Below are 15837 nucleotides of genomic sequence, written 5' to 3'. Positions count from 1 at the left end.
TAAACTCAATTTAGAGAAAAAAACGCCTGTGGAGGACTGAATGGTGACATACTGCAAATTTTGCCATGCAGTGTTAGTTACTTATTGTACAAAAACTTCTTCCTGCTTTGTAACAAAAAGCTTTTCACTTCTTGTTTTTGATTTCCCTTTGAGAGAAGAATTCACTTTTACTCTTTGTGATGTATAGCCATTTTGTCTTCAATATCTTGTTTTCAACATCAGTTTGTATGAATGTACTTTCAAAAATGAGACATTTTTTTAAAAGTTATGCCGACTGTCCAATAAATAAGCCGCATAATTCTTTTTTATGGTGAAATAGTTCTTTAAAATATGCCTTCTTCTTTATTCTTTGTCAGAGTTATTTTAAAACTGAATAAATCTAAAAAATAAATAAATATCTGACTCAAGTTGCTTTGCGTGTTATAACATTTCTGTCAACTTCACATCTTCTGCACGTCTGTGTGGTTAGTTTCACAAAACATGTCACCTTAAAATAAAAGCCTGGCTCGAACGCCACGTGAAGAGGAACCACAGTTAGAAATACCAACATATAGAATGCAAACATTGTGAACTATTTCATCCTATGGTTTCTCACCCTCTTTACCAGTTGTGAGGAAGACATTCACTCATTGTCTGTGGTCACAGTATTTACTACGTGTGTGGTTGTGGTGAGTGAGTCTGTTACACTTAAAATGTCCTGCATGCAGAAAAGCAACATACAGCTCAATTTCATTGTCATTGATTCATTTTGGCCAAACATTTGGTCTCAAATTGCACATGTGCAACCCACAAAAAACACTCAAAGAAAATCAATTAGTTGGATAGACCGAGCACAGTACTGAGTCGGTGTGCTCTGTTGGCACTTGAGATGAATAGTGTAAGTGCCAGAGGCTTTAAAGGGATAGTTCACCCAAAAATGAAAATTCTGTCAGTAATTACTCACACTCATGTTGTCCCCCGTAAGACTTTCGTTCATCTTCGGAACGAAAATGAGTGAAAGAGCGAATTCATCTTTGGTTCATCTATTTTACATGCACCATCTGTTATTGGATAGTCATTATTGAAGGGCTTTTGACAGCCTGTCTGAAATACCCATGAGCAAAGGTGAGAGTTGTCTCACTTTTGGGGGATTCTTCTCAAGCTGTCAGAGTGCCACTGCTTTCTCCATGTATGACAGATCAACCTTACATTAAAACAAAATAGAAAAAAAAATGGCTTATTCAGAAATATGTATATTTTCCTAATGTATTTGGTTTTATTCTCAGCATACATGAATTGGCATTTAAGGAGGGGAGTTTTTTGTTGTTGTTGCTGCTGTTTTGTTTTGAGTTTTTTTGCACATTGTATAGGGGAATTACGGTTAGACCACATAGAAAGACTATAATATGCTGACCATGAGTCAATAATGAAGACCAGGAGTCAAAGTTGAAGTTCAATTAGTTGACAGAGAGTTAACTGAAGACAAAGTTCTCCACACTTCCATAGTTAACAGATAATTCTAGCAGCATCCAAACATGATTTTCTGTTCTTTACGCAAATAAGGTTTTTAAAAGATACCATATTTGACACGTAAGAAACTTTGGTAAGGGTCACAGGTAAGTCATAAATTCCGGAAGGACTCTTCTCATCTGGGACACCATTGAATTCTCCTGGAGACTATTCTTTTGGCATGGTCACATGCCTCTTATTATTAATAAACAACTCCTGTGAGCACAATTAGATAAAACATAAGCGATATCTTTGCCCTTCAAGGATGAGTTTTCTCAGGACTTCACTGGAACAGAATATGAAAATTACATCCACACTGAGCGCTGACATAAACTTCTACACATAATTCACTAGTGTAACATATGGGGTTGGACAATGAAGCTGAAACGCCTGGTTTTAGACCATATACTTTATTAGAATGGTGTAGTAGAGCCTCCTTTTGCGGCCAATACAGCATCAATTTGTCTTGGGAATGACAGATACACTTCCTTTATTGTGGCCAGAAGGATTTTGAGCCATTCCTCTTCCAGAACAGTAGCCAGGTCAGCGGTGTAAAGTATTGGATTAAATTTAGAACTTTTTGGCTACACTGTATTTTGACTGAGTATCAAAGATGTATGTGCATCTACTCTCTACTTGACTTGAATAAGCTATATACTCTTTACTCCAAAACATTTGTGATGAGTAATGCAATTACTCCTTACATTTTGCATGGCACCTAAAGTTTTCTAAAAACAGTTTATTTCTGCTACAAAAGAAGCGATATCACCATCTACAGGGGATATAACGTGACGCGCACATTATATCCCCTGTAGATGGTGATATCGCTTCTTTTGTCACAGGTTTTTCATATAGCCTATATGAGATTAGATCTGCTCTTACTGATGGAATGTAAAATCAGTGACCACACATATAGGCATGAAACCAATTGGCCAGTGTTTCAGTTTCATTCCAACCCCTGTAGTGAGGGCTATGAACCCTAAAAAGAATTACACATGCTAAGTATGCATGTGTAAGTGGATACATGTAGTGTGTTATAGACCTTCATGACCGTAGGCACCGTTGTCTTTACATTTCTCATACAGCTATCATGAGAAGAGCCGGAAAAAAACATGGCAAATCTCTTTCTACAAAATATAACTCTTGATCAATTACAAAACAAGCACATATTTAGCCGGGTTAAATGAGTTAACACTGTTACTACATTCCTGACATGGGTCAGACCCTCCATCACCTCTCAGATTCCAAACACAGACATTGCCTGTAACATAAATACCAGAATAGATACAATGGTTTTAAGAAAACTATGATTTCCAATTCATTATATAATGCAAGAAGAGTCACCCTTTACTGCTTAATGTTAGGTTAATAATGCAAAAATATTATTCCAGGATAGGCGACTATAGACTACACAGGTACTGAGTTTGTTTTATTTGTTACTTGTTTATTTATTTATGCAAAATTGTCTTTTATCATCCACATGCAAAGTTGGTTAAAACATAACTGCATGCATTTTATATTATACATGCAACTGTTGTAACATAGCCTATTTTTGGCAGAAAATCTATTATCTTAACAGATAATCTATTATAAATTATACTACAAGCTAAACAAAATTTACCACAATAAATACAATAGAACGTGATAAATTCTAGTAAAGGTGGTCAGAAGTAGTTTACAATTTTCTAATTTATGTGGGTGGTGATGTGTCACCCGCCCCGCCACCGCCCCCTGTTTTCATCAGTCTGTTTAGTTTATGTGGCTGTTTTAGCTCATGTTGGCGTTTTAAAGTGGTAGATTCACAACAGAATTCAAATGGGTAGAACATTTTATCATCAGAGTCGCGATAGGAATGACCCGCGCAAATCTTATCAGACTTTTGTAGGGCGCTGGTGAACGCGCGCAGAGCATACTGGGATTCGCGCGCGCCACTCATGCACAATTAAATAAACTGGGCTTCAGTCATTTTTGCGCAGAAAATTGGTCCATTCGGTTCGTACGGGAACTTAGTGCTTAAGCTCCGTAAATAATTAATTAATAGCCAGATTTATGTTTCCATTAACCATGGTACAAATATTTGCAATAAAACCGTATTATATATCCTATGATTAGATAATTACACTCTGTTATGTAGTTCCTACATGTAGCCACTAGAGCGCGCTCTTGCATAAAACTATCTTGACACTGAGAATTATTTGAGCACATTACGATGCAGTTCTAAACTTGAGCAGCAGGGGTCGCCGTCCTTCTGCAAACAGCGAAATTTGAGAGGACAGAACAGGAAACTATAAAATGTGTTGGCGGTGGAGGAAGTGCAGCAAGCAACACTAGGGAATTATATGGGAAGGACATAGTCACCCCTAAACCTACAGTAGGAGCTAAAAGAATCATATTTTAAGCAATGTTTCACAGTTTTAAGCCTTCTTGAATCTTAAGGCCAGAAAAAAAATTATATGGACAAAAATTGTATTGGTTTATAAATAACTAAATGTCATCTGCGTCTCTCACAGCCTTTCTTTCACAGTCTGTGTGAACAGAATCAACACCAATATCTCAGATGCTGTATTAATAGACTGACTACATTAGGTTTCCCCAGAGGTAGCCTATGTGTAAATTTGCCAACAGTAGAGAGGATAATCCTGCAATGACAGCTAGTTATATTAGGAGAGAAGACATGTTAAAAAGAACATGGTGAATTGAGTTCAGCAGTCTGTAGTCAGAAAGTTTTTTCTGAGTCTGACTTCTAGTATTGTAGCAGTTTGATTAAAGGAAAATGTTAGTGGTGTTTGCGATAGATATGAGACTCTATAACCATTACATTTTTTTAATTTAAAAAGTCGGATATTTGGCTACATGTCATGGATCTCTTAAAGGGTTAGTTCACCCAAAAATGAAAATTCTGTCATTAATTACTCAAACTCATGTAGCTGCTATTTCCAAACCCGTAAGACTTTCATTCATCTTCGGAACACAAATGAAGATCTTTTTATTAAAGCTTCCTGTCCCTCCATTGACAGCTACAACTACCACTTTGACGCTTCAAAAAGTTCATAAAGAGATTGTAAAACTAATCAGTATGAATTGAGACTCGTTCGCTTTATATGATGAACGGATTCAATTTAGACTTTGTTTTATTCACATATAAACATTCATCAATTCACACATAACGTGCGAGAACCAATGAGGTTCATTCTCGTGTTACGCAGCACGTGTGGTAGTTGCATACCGGTATAGCTTTCACTGGAGGGACAAAAAGCTCTCTGCATATTTCATCAAAAATCTGTATTTGTGTTCCGAAGATGAACACAAATACAGAACACAAATACCTGGAACAACATTTCAAACAACCAATCAGATTTGAGAGACAAATTTACAGTTATGTCAAGACGGTCTTACAGGTTTGGAAAGACATGAGGGTTGGGTTTGGGTCAGTGTTCACCCAGTCTTGTGAAAAAGAAGTGAGGTTGATTGCACCGAATGTGCTGTAGTGGAATTCAAATCTTGAAAGTGTATATTTATTTAAACGGAACCTTTAGATTATATAACATTAATGAATGTAGGACCACTTAAGGTACTTAAAGAGAGTACACATTCATGACTGTAAAAGTCCACTTTATAATAGTAGTCAAATTAAAAAAAAATTTTTTTTTTTTTTTTTGATTTATTCGACAGTAAAAAAATAACAATAAATGCATAACAAGATGCCATTACAATGACACTACACATTTATCAGAGCTGTCAAGGATAGCACAAGAAAGTTACAAAACTTATTTCCATTGTGGTCCTCGTTGTAGTCCGATAAAGATGGCAAGCAAGCCACAGATAACAATAGAGCACCTTGTACACTCAAACACACAAATACATACACATCAGTAATAAATATTCCTTAAGACTACATAAAAACTAAATCTGATTAGCTTTTTGCAACCATTCACCACATGCTTGCTTAAAGCAGCGATCTGACTGGCTTAACTTAATCTCAACTGGGAGTTTGTTCCATTCAATTGCTGCCATGTACAAAAAGGTGTTTTGCCCAGAACAACTCTTAAATCTACAAGGTACTATGTCTGTGGCACTGCTTCTAGTTGAGTAGCTATGAGAGTTCCTAATAAACTTAAAATAATCTTTAAAATACCTTGGCTCATTCCTATGCAAAATCTTTCTTGTTAATCTCAGTTTCAGCTGTCTCACCCTATTTTCGACTGACAACCACTTTAAATTCTTAAGTTCAAAAGAACCAACATGTTTCCTATTATTAATGTTTAAAATCAACCTAACTAATTTATTTTGTGCTGTTTGGAGTTGTACTTTTATCCTCTTGGGGGTACTACTGTACCATGTAGTACAGGCATAATCGAAGAGTGGCTGAATTAGAGCATTTGCTAACATTAGTAAAGTTTCTTTATTTAAAAAATGAGCCTTACGTGTCAGAAATTTAATTCTTTGGTTTACTTTTATAATAACTCTTTGACCCATACTTTCGCCACTCAAGGAACTATCTAAGTCACATCCTAAATATTTAACACAATTTTTAACTTCAATCTGGGTACCACCCACAGAAATGCTAAGCTCAGGAGTCCTACTCAACCTTATTTTTGAACCAAATAAGATAGATTCAGTTTTCCCTAAATGCAAAGACAGTTTATTCTCAATCAGCCATTCACTTATATTATTTAACTCATCACTTAAATGGTTCTCAATAACTTTTATATCCTTATGAGAGAACACCAAGGCTGAATCATCCGCATAGAGAAAGAGATTACAATTACAGACAGATTTCATATCATTTATATACAAAAGAAACAACAATGGACCCAGGACACTACCCTGTGGCACCCCACATGTTATTTCTCTAGCCTCAGACAGAGTGCTGTTAATATCAACTCTTTGATACCTCTCAGTCAAGTATGATCCAATCCATTCACATGCCATACTGTTAAACCCTAGAGCTTTTAGTTTAATCAGCAAAATCCGGTGGTCAACGGTGTCAAATGCTTTCTGGAGGTCTAACAATACCATGCCACAGAGTTTACCCAAGTCGATCTCTCTTCTTAAACAGTCTGTCAAATACAATAAACACGTATCCGTAGAATAAGATGTTCTGAAGCCAGATTGCAATTCATAAAGCAAATTATACTTAATAATATAATCATTTATTTGCTCTTGTATTATTCTCTCCAATATTTTTGATACAACTCCCAAAATCGAAACTGGTCTATAATTGCCCTCTTCTAATTTACTCCCTTTTTTATATAACGGAACAACCCTAGCAAAAATGTACATTTTAAATCAATGTTTTAATAATCTTAACAAGTTGGCTACTTATTTTGATGTATTGACTAATATACTAAAGCACATGTTAAGTACTTGATTATAATTTTAACTATAGTGTGTTATTTTATAATAAATTTAAAGTAGCCTAAATACATTTTAAATTGCAACTTCCTTACAAACGTGACATTACAAATATATTTAAGTTTCGATAGAAATGACATTAAAGTATATTTTAGTATACAATTAATGCTTGTCAGTACATTCAACAGTACACTTAAACCATATTTCAAAGATAATAAAAGTAATTATGAAATTACATATAAACATGTGCTTAAATCCTACTTGCATGGATCAAATTAAGCACTATTAAGTTGCATTTAATATAAATTAGACTATAATACAGTTTAATTTAATTGCAAATAACATGCAATTAAGTGTCCACAACATTACATTTAAGTATTATTTTTAAGTGTACAATTTTCATATCAAGTACCCTTTTAAAAAAGGGCTTGTTGGTGTCTGTTGGTTCAGTGTGAAAGTATCCCAACATTCTTAATCCAACTGCAACTAAATTACACTTTAGGAGGTGGGATCTTGGTGTTTGTTAAGCTCTTCAACTAAACTGATTATCTCTACTCAATTAGAAGGCTATATGAAACATTATGTGTGGGTGCAAAAATAACGATTAGGAAAGATAACTTTCCTGCAAATAAAAATGCTTGCTGTGGGTGTTAATTTCCCACCTTTGTTGAGAAACAAACATCTTTGTTGATCCTGGAACAACATTTCAAACAACCAATCAGATTTGAGAGACAAATTTACAGTTATGTCAAGGATTACAACCAGGATTAGGTGCTGCTAAATCAGTGTTATTCACCTATGATTGCCCTCTGATTTTAGGGATGAGTTATGGGTAGAGTTAGGTTTAGGGGTAGGGATAGGATTCGCACTAAATTTTTGGATTTGAATGTTGTTCCAACTTCCACGATTAACAAAATGTTGATCCAGGAACATGTTGCACCAGGCAGGCAAAATCAGTGTGACCGAGGGGAGTCAGAGATTGCATAAAATGCTTTTTATGTGAAATTGCATCTTTACACTGAATTTAGAGGTGGCTCAGAGCAGTCTTAATTTGTTAATCAGAGTCTGCATATATTATGGTTGTTACATGTCACAAATGACAAATCATCTATGTGTTCTGTAGGTTACATGGGGCTATAACCTGCAGGAAGACTGTCATTTTCACTGGAAGGTCAAGTTATTTCAAGGTCTGATCATTTTTTAAATAATTAAACATGCACAGACAAATTGTGCACAATAAGATCTATAACATGCATTTAGAAAATACACAGGGTGAATTTCCACTTATTGATCACATGAGTTTAAAACAAATTTAATAAGGTTCATGTGTAATGCTCGTGGGTTGTTTTTGTAGTAAGGAAGGTTGGGATCAGTTAAGATACACAGATAGCGTATGTGTATTTTTATTTAATTTTTTTCAAATGAAAGCACATTTTCAAGCAGTTCGGTAACACTTTACAATAAGGTTCATTAGTTAACAACATTAGTTATACATGAACTAATAATGAACTGCACTTATACAGCATTTATTAATTTCAGTTAATGTTAAATTCAACATTTACTAATACTTTATTAAAACCCTGTTAAAATTAGTGAATGCACTACTAACATGAACAAACAATGAACAGCTTTATTTTTATTAACTAACATTAACAAAGATGAACAAATACAGTAACAAATATATTGCTCATGGTTAGTTCATGTTAGTTAATATATTAACTAATGAACCTTATTGTTAAGTGTTACCAGCAGTTCTCCTTGAGAAATTGTAAACAGGTAATCTTCATGAGAAGTTGCGCAGTTATGATTTATTAACAAATGTATGTACGTCTGACACGTCTGACAGGAATGTCATTTTTCATTCCTGTCAGTCACGTGAATGTGTACACCACTGTAATTATAGCCTTAATTTATGAGTCACCTGTCTGTCAGCTTCAGTTGTTGAAATGGAAACACCAGAAAACTTGAAACATGTTCTAAAGACTTGATTTGCATGCCCATTTAGCCAAGAACAAGAACTGTGACTGGATACGTGCTGCCATGTAATGAAATTCCAGTCACGCAGTAAAAATTCACGTGACGCCATGCTACGAGGAGGTGCCTTTCGCTTGAGTAATGCGTACATTTGAGACTCGTTAAATCTTGTTTTCAGGTTAACCACGCCTTCGATATTAGTTTCTCATGAATTAATTAAACATAAAATTCCAGATTTTAAGTTTAAAATAAACTTTTTTAATAACTAGAAAGTAATATTTATTCGCAATTACTATTTCTAAGATTGTTAAATATTTCCATCACTGATATTTTTGTGACCGTCGGTATAAAAAAAAAAAAAAAAAAAAAAGGCAATTTGACAAATCGCCAAGGTCAATCTCGGTCTGTTTTCTCCATCCCGTTTCATAATTAAATACCGACGACGGTCAAATCATATGTATATGTGCAATATGTATAAACCACGTTTCCGGACTCTGAACTGCGCTTTATCTAAACCGATTATCTCTTTAAATGCACTTGTCTGTCACAACTCCATAGATGGATCTTCAGGAGAACAGCTGCGGGACCGTTACCAGATTCGTCGGAATGAGGCACGTGACGGCTTAGGCAGCGCATGACTGTGACGTAAAATACCGGAGCCTGCTCGCGCTTGTAAAATGAAGTGACCTTTCTCTTTCGCCCTGATATAACAGAATCGGTCCGCCGACCGGCACGAGCAGAGTACCACGTCCCGCAAGGCAGGCAAGGAGCTTCTTCACACGGTCTGAAAGGTAACATTTTAAACCGATCACCTCGTGTTGAGATCTGTTCGCCCTGTTACAGATGTGATGTTTGAACGAAATGGAGGATTTTGAAGCTGTTCTGAGGAAGGATGACGTGAGGTTGCGTAAGCTTACCGGTACTTCTCAAGAATAATTGTATGTCAAGAAAGGAATATGTCGGGTTTAATGATATAAAAAAAACTCTCTTTGTTTTTAATTACAACAAGAAAAGACTCGTTTTATGTAATTGAGCAATAATAAATGTTAAGTAATTCGTGGGAAATTGTGTTCTTTAATGTGAGGCTAGCCAGATATGAATCTGATATGGTTAGCTGCTAGCTTCCGCAACGTGGATCTTAAACCGGTTCACAAATTTTGCTGTTCTTCAAAAAGTTATAGTTTAAATGAGTCTTTGATAAGTTAAATAGGGATTTTGTCACACAAACTCTAATCCGACTACTTATTAATTTTAAGATGGTTCTAACAGGCTGATTCCTAACGAGCTATACATCAGTGATTAAGGCTTCTTTTAATAAAGGCGATTTGAGGTTATCCTCGGATGAACAACGTAATACCAAGATGTTTACAGATACGTAGGCTTCTGGCAGGGGAAACGTGCTTATCCATCTACCAAGAAACCTGCAGCAGATGCTTTACATCTCCTTAGGTGGTGAACTGACCTTATAAGCTGTTTTAGAGCTTATATTGGTTGATTTATGTCTTGAAGTTGTTTGGTTAAGCTTGTAGATGCTCCATCCTTGAATGACCTTCTGATGATCTGTCCACTGTGTTTTTAAACCGTTCACCCTTCAAATGCCTTTCTGCAGTGTTTTCACATCTCCTTTTCTTCTAGGTAAATATGGGTGACGCTGAGAAGGGTAAGAAGGTTTTCGTCCAGAAGTGTGCCCAGTGCCACACTGTTGAAAATGGTGGCAAGCACAAAGTGGGGCCAAATCTTTGGGGTCTTTTTGGTCGCAAGACTGGCCAGGCAGAGGGGTATTCCTACACAGATGCCAATAAGAGCAAGGGTAAGGCTCATTGATAAAGTACAGTTTGTCTTTTGTTTCACGATGAGATTGAATGGTAATGTTTAACCAGTCTTTTTGATGTCTTTTCTCAGGCATTGTCTGGGGTGAAGATACCTTGATGGAATATTTGGAGAACCCCAAGAAGTACATTCCAGGCACAAAGATGATCTTTGCCGGGATCAAGAAGAAGGGCGAGAGAGCAGACCTTATTGCATACTTAAAGTCAGCCACATCATAATACAGATGGAGAACGAGGAGGCGGCAATATTTAAATGAAATGTTTGTAGTTTGGATTTGAATGTCTTTAACAATATCTATTCAGATGGTGTGACAGATCAGGGGGCCAGGATTATTCATCATAACGGGGCATGCTTCTAAAGCCAGCCCATTTTAGCTGTGAGGATTTCCCTTTTTTTTGTTTTGTTTGTCAAAGTAAAAGTCAAGTTACTGCCGGTCCCCTGTGTTTCCACTGAGGGAATGAAAACTCACCTGGTTTCACAGGAGCTGTTGTTAAATTATTAAAATATGTTAAACCCTGTTAGTATTTGAATCGCAATGAGTTGTCTGATCAAGCAGCATGCTTATTGGTAACTAACTGTAACGGATGGATTTGAACTGTCAAATAAAACGGTCAAAACGGTCCATTTGTTATGTTTATTCTTCTAGCTTTTCGTGTTGTAATGCACTTGCTTTGTGATGTGCAGTTTAAAGTTAAAGTGAAAGTGCAACATTTCTTCAGTATTACTTTTTAAGTTTCTGTTTTCAGTGAACTAAGCTGTAAGAGTCCAATGACTGGTGACACTGTACTTGTGACCTTTTAACTCAGGATATAAAGCGTCAGGTATTCTCTTACAACCGTCTGAGAAAGTTCAGGGCAAGTCCTGACAAAGTCCTGGTAAAAAGATGTGCCATGCATATGGTTTGCCATGAAAATTGAATCGTCATCATAGTCATGGTTCAATATAAAGGGTGCGGCTCTTGATTGATTTCCAAAAGGAAATTTTAAGCTTTCTGATCAGGAAATTGGGTATCCATAGCACTGCTGTAAGAAAATTATAACATTATTATTGAATACAATATTACTGCAAATTCAATATCACTAAAATGCTCTTTGGTTAAATAATTTTGATGACTAGGAAACAAGATGCTTTGTTGCTTCGTGTCTTCTGTTTTTCAGATACCTTATATCCAAATGATAGATACAAATCTGAAATAACTGTAACAGTAAAGTAACTAACATTAATGGATATAAGCAGATTTAATTTAATCTTTAGCCTGTACAGGTTGGTTAATTGGTATATGTGACCTGTGTACTGAGCTCAGCAGTGTAGCTTCATGAGTAATTAATTTTAATCCCCGATTCCCCACACGTTAACCAGGACAGACGTGTTATCAGTTTGAAGGATCCTTATCAGAGCTAAGCTTTGACTTTTGACTCGAACGTTATATCTAGATACGTGCAGTTCACGTCAGAGAGCAAAGTCCGAACAGAGAACCGAGTCCTCGCAGAAAAGTGCACAGCTGGTCAAATCCAGTCTGATCAGCTACTTTACATCAAACCTATAAAATAATCGGGTTTTGTGAAGGTTCATAATATATTTAGAATATCATTAAAATATTTGGAATACATGCAATGTCAATAATGAAAACAATCTGGTGTATATGCTTAAATAATCTACCCTGACTCACTAAAGTTTCAATGTCATTAGAAGTGTCATTCCAAATTAAAATGCCGCCATCTAGTGGACACCGACAGTTACGCAACGCTATTTTGTAACACTTTTATTTAACACAAGGTTGCACAATCAACATGCATATTTGATATAGGATGTCAGACATGAATTTCATTCGTAAACTGAAACAAAATTTTTTAAAAATAGGCTACTCAGCCTATTCAGCCTATATTTTGTATCAATGCAAGGTAAATGCTGGTTGAAATCACATATGGTTGAAATACAATCCATTCCATTAGAGCATGTCTGTAATTGACTTACCCTCAAGATGCTCCAAACCTGTAGGAATTTCATTCTTCTGCTGAACACAAAAGAGGATATTTTGGAAAATACCCTACTGAGTGTTTTATTAAAAATAGAAAATACAATGGAAGCCAAGTGAATAGAATGTAGCCTATGTCAGTGAAATATAGGCTATTAGCATTTTGGCCGGTAGCAGTTTCGGTGTTGCCAACATGTATGTGATTAAAAAACAGAGTTGTTTTACAGAGTTGAGTGCTGTTTATTTAAAGGTATAAGACTATCTTGAATATCTTGTTGATTTATGGCTTTGATATAAATAGAGCAAGTAGGTCTACCACCGTGTCATGGAGAGGAACCTCTGTCACGCGTACTGTGTCGAAGATGTAGTGTTAAATTACAGTGTCAACAAAAAACATCCTTTCACTTCTTATTTGATATATGTTTGACCGACATATGACCGGACTGTGAACACGGTTGCCAGGTAATCTTGTAAAGATGTAAGTGTGTGTAATAGACATTTAATCGATCTTTCTGTGATCATTTCTGCATCAACATCCTCAACCTCGAGGTGAGTGTGTCTACAGAAACCGAGATACGAAATATGAATAAGCCAGACACGAGCTGGAGGAGGAGGGATCAGAGCATGTGCTGCCACAGAACTCCACTAGAGGTCAGCAGACAATTCTTTCTTTCTTTCTTTCTTTCTTTCTTTCTTTCTTTCTTTCTTTCTTTCTTTCTTTCTTTCTTTCTTTCTTTCTTTCTTTCTTTCTTTCTTTCTAAAGTTCTGTCTTTCTAAAGCTTTCTATATATAAAGTGTTAAAACTGTAAACGTTTTAACAGTTAACCTATATTTAATGTAATGTATGTCACCATACCTAACCTAAACCATTTTCCACTTTAAAATATACTGAAACCACCATAAAATAGAGGTGGTGAAAAAATGCCACATGATTAGGTGCAGTTACAAAATTGCCTTTTAGATCCACTTTGGCTAATAAACATGTTTTATTATTATGATTATTATGATTAAATCTTTTAATTGAAAGATTACATTAAACATTTAAAAGTAACTAGTGAAGGAAAAAAATATGAATTAAAATAGTGAGAAAAAAAATATTCATATACATTTTAACCTACAACATTTGAAATTACAAAATTATGTTAAAGGGATAGTTCACTCAAAAATAGAGTTCTTTCATCGTATAGTCATCCTCAAAATGTTCCAAACCTGTATGAATTTATTTCTTCTGCTGAACACAAAAGAAGATATTTGGGAAAATACCCTACTGAGTGTTTTAGTAAAAATGGAAAATACAATGGAAGTCAAGTGAATAGAATGTAGCCTATGTCAGTGAAATATAGGCTATTTGGCCGGTAGCAGTTATTTCGGTGTTGCTTTTTTGTTTTACAGAGTTGAGTCCTGTTTATTTAAAGCTATAAGACTATCTTGAATATCTTGTTGATTTATGGCTTTGATATAAATAGAGCAAGTAGGTCTACCACCGTGTCATGGAGAGGAACCTCTGTCACGCGTACTGTGTCGAAGATGTAGTGTTAAATTACAGTGTCAACAAAAAAACAACATCCTTTCACTTCTTATTTGATATATGTTTGACCGACAAATGACCGGACTGTGAACACGGTTGCCAGGTAATCTTGTAAAGATGTAAGTGTGTGTAGACATTTAATCGATCTTTCTGTGACTTCTGCATCAACATCCTCAACCTCGAGGTGAGTGTGTCTACAGAAACCGAGATACGAAATATGAATAAGCCAGACACGAGCTGGAGGAGGAGGGATCAGAGCATGTGCTGCCACAGAACTCCACTAGAGGTCAGCAGACAATTAATTCTTTCTTTTCTTTCTAAAGTTCTGTCTTTCTAAAGCTTTCTATATATAAAGTGTTAAAACTGTAAACGTTTTAACAGTTAACCTATAATTAATGTACTAATGTACGTCACCTATACCTAACCTAAACCATTTTCCACTTTAAAATATACTGAAACCACCACAAAATAGAGGTGGTGAAAAAATGCCACATGAAGGTGCAGTTACAAATTTGCCTTTTAGATCCACTTTGGCTAATAAACATGTTTTATTATTATTATTAAATCTTTTAATTGAAAGATTACATTAAACATTTAAAAGTAACTAAGGAAAAAAATATGAATTAAAATAGTGGAAAAAAATATTAATATACATTTTAACCTACAACATTTGAAATTACAAAATGATGTTAAAGGGATAGTTCACTCAAAAATAGAGTTCTTTCATCGTTTAGTCATCCTCAAAATGTTCCAAACCTGTATGAATTTCTTTCTTCTGCTGAACACAAAAGAAGATATTTTGAGGGAAATGGGTAACCAAACAGTTGATGGACCCAACTGACTTCTGTAGTATGTAAGAAAAAAAAAATACTATGGAAGTCAATAGCTACCGTCAACTGTTTGGTTATCGACATTCTTCAAAATATCTTGTTTTGTGTTGAGCAGAAGAAAGAAATTCATACACGGTTGGAACAACATGAGGGTTCATTTTTGGGTCCCTTTAATGGTTGTTGGTGAAGCTTGCATCCAAATATGACATACTCAAGTGCAACATTTTATTTCACTTAAGGCCTTTTTCATGGATAACATTTGTAATAGTCAGCAGAGTAGTCTCTTTAGAGTTTAGCCACTCTTAAATACATTATGTGTTATGTATTCAACAAATGAGAGACTGACTGGCTACTTCATATTACACTCATTGGATTATAACTTTCCATAAACCATTTTGGTTCCAGCAGCACTGAGCAATATAAACCATTATAAGTTCCAATAGAATTTACAAGCCAAGAATACAAAATTGTATACTTTCACACTTGTGAAATATCATTGACAGGGTAAAGAAGAAAAACAAAACACTGTTCAAAACATTAGAAGCTTTCGTAAATCTGCAAGCCGTTAACCAACAATTGAGGTCATTTGAGTTATCACATCATCATACATTTCCATTGTTCATTTTAATAACTGTGTTGACTCAATCTCATTTTCATATCTTTTTCCTATGCTGTTAATAATTTCTAAATATACATAATCATTATATATTTAGAGGGATGCGGTTAACGGATCTGAAAAGTTCATTTGAAGTCAACATCTAACAAAATTAGATGAACAAAAGGCATATTCCATGTTACAGTTAAGTATATACTTCAAACCAGTCATGAAACTCATAAAACCAAGCCTTTATTTTCTC

At 35.3% G+C, this 15837-nt stretch overlaps 1 protein-coding gene across 1 annotated transcript; it reads left to right on the top strand.

Moving 5' to 3' along the window:
- The first annotated feature begins 9451 nt into the window (after window positions 1-9451).
- Window positions 9452-11267, top strand: LOC130101287 (cytochrome c). Its single transcript, XM_056266952.1, has 3 exons — window positions 9452-9608; window positions 10453-10627; window positions 10720-11267. Exons 2-3 carry the CDS (start codon window positions 10459-10461, stop codon window positions 10863-10865), a joined length of 315 nt encoding a protein of 104 aa, XP_056122927.1. The 5' UTR covers window positions 9452-9608; window positions 10453-10458; the 3' UTR covers window positions 10866-11267.
- The last annotated feature ends 4570 nt before the right edge of the window (window positions 11268-15837 follow it).

Source organism: Rhinichthys klamathensis, unplaced genomic scaffold (genome assembly GCF_029890125.1).
Source record: "Rhinichthys klamathensis goyatoka isolate OS25496 unplaced genomic scaffold, OSU_Roscu_1.1 h1tg000254l_1, whole genome shotgun sequence".
Taxonomy (NCBI): domain Eukaryota; kingdom Metazoa; phylum Chordata; class Actinopteri; order Cypriniformes; family Leuciscidae; genus Rhinichthys; species Rhinichthys klamathensis.
This window is presented reverse-complemented; position numbering and strand designations above follow the sequence as displayed.

Excerpts from the sequence above, each read along its gene's own strand:
- LOC130101287 (XM_056266952.1), top strand. The coding sequence starts at position 10,459 with ATGGGTGACGCTGAGAAGGGTAAGAAGGTTTTCGTCCAGAAGTGTGCC. Across the intron at positions 10,628-10,719 it reads AGATGCCAATAAGAGCAAGG|GCATTGTCTGGGGTGAAGAT; the intron begins GTAAGGCTCATT and ends GTCTTTTCTCAG.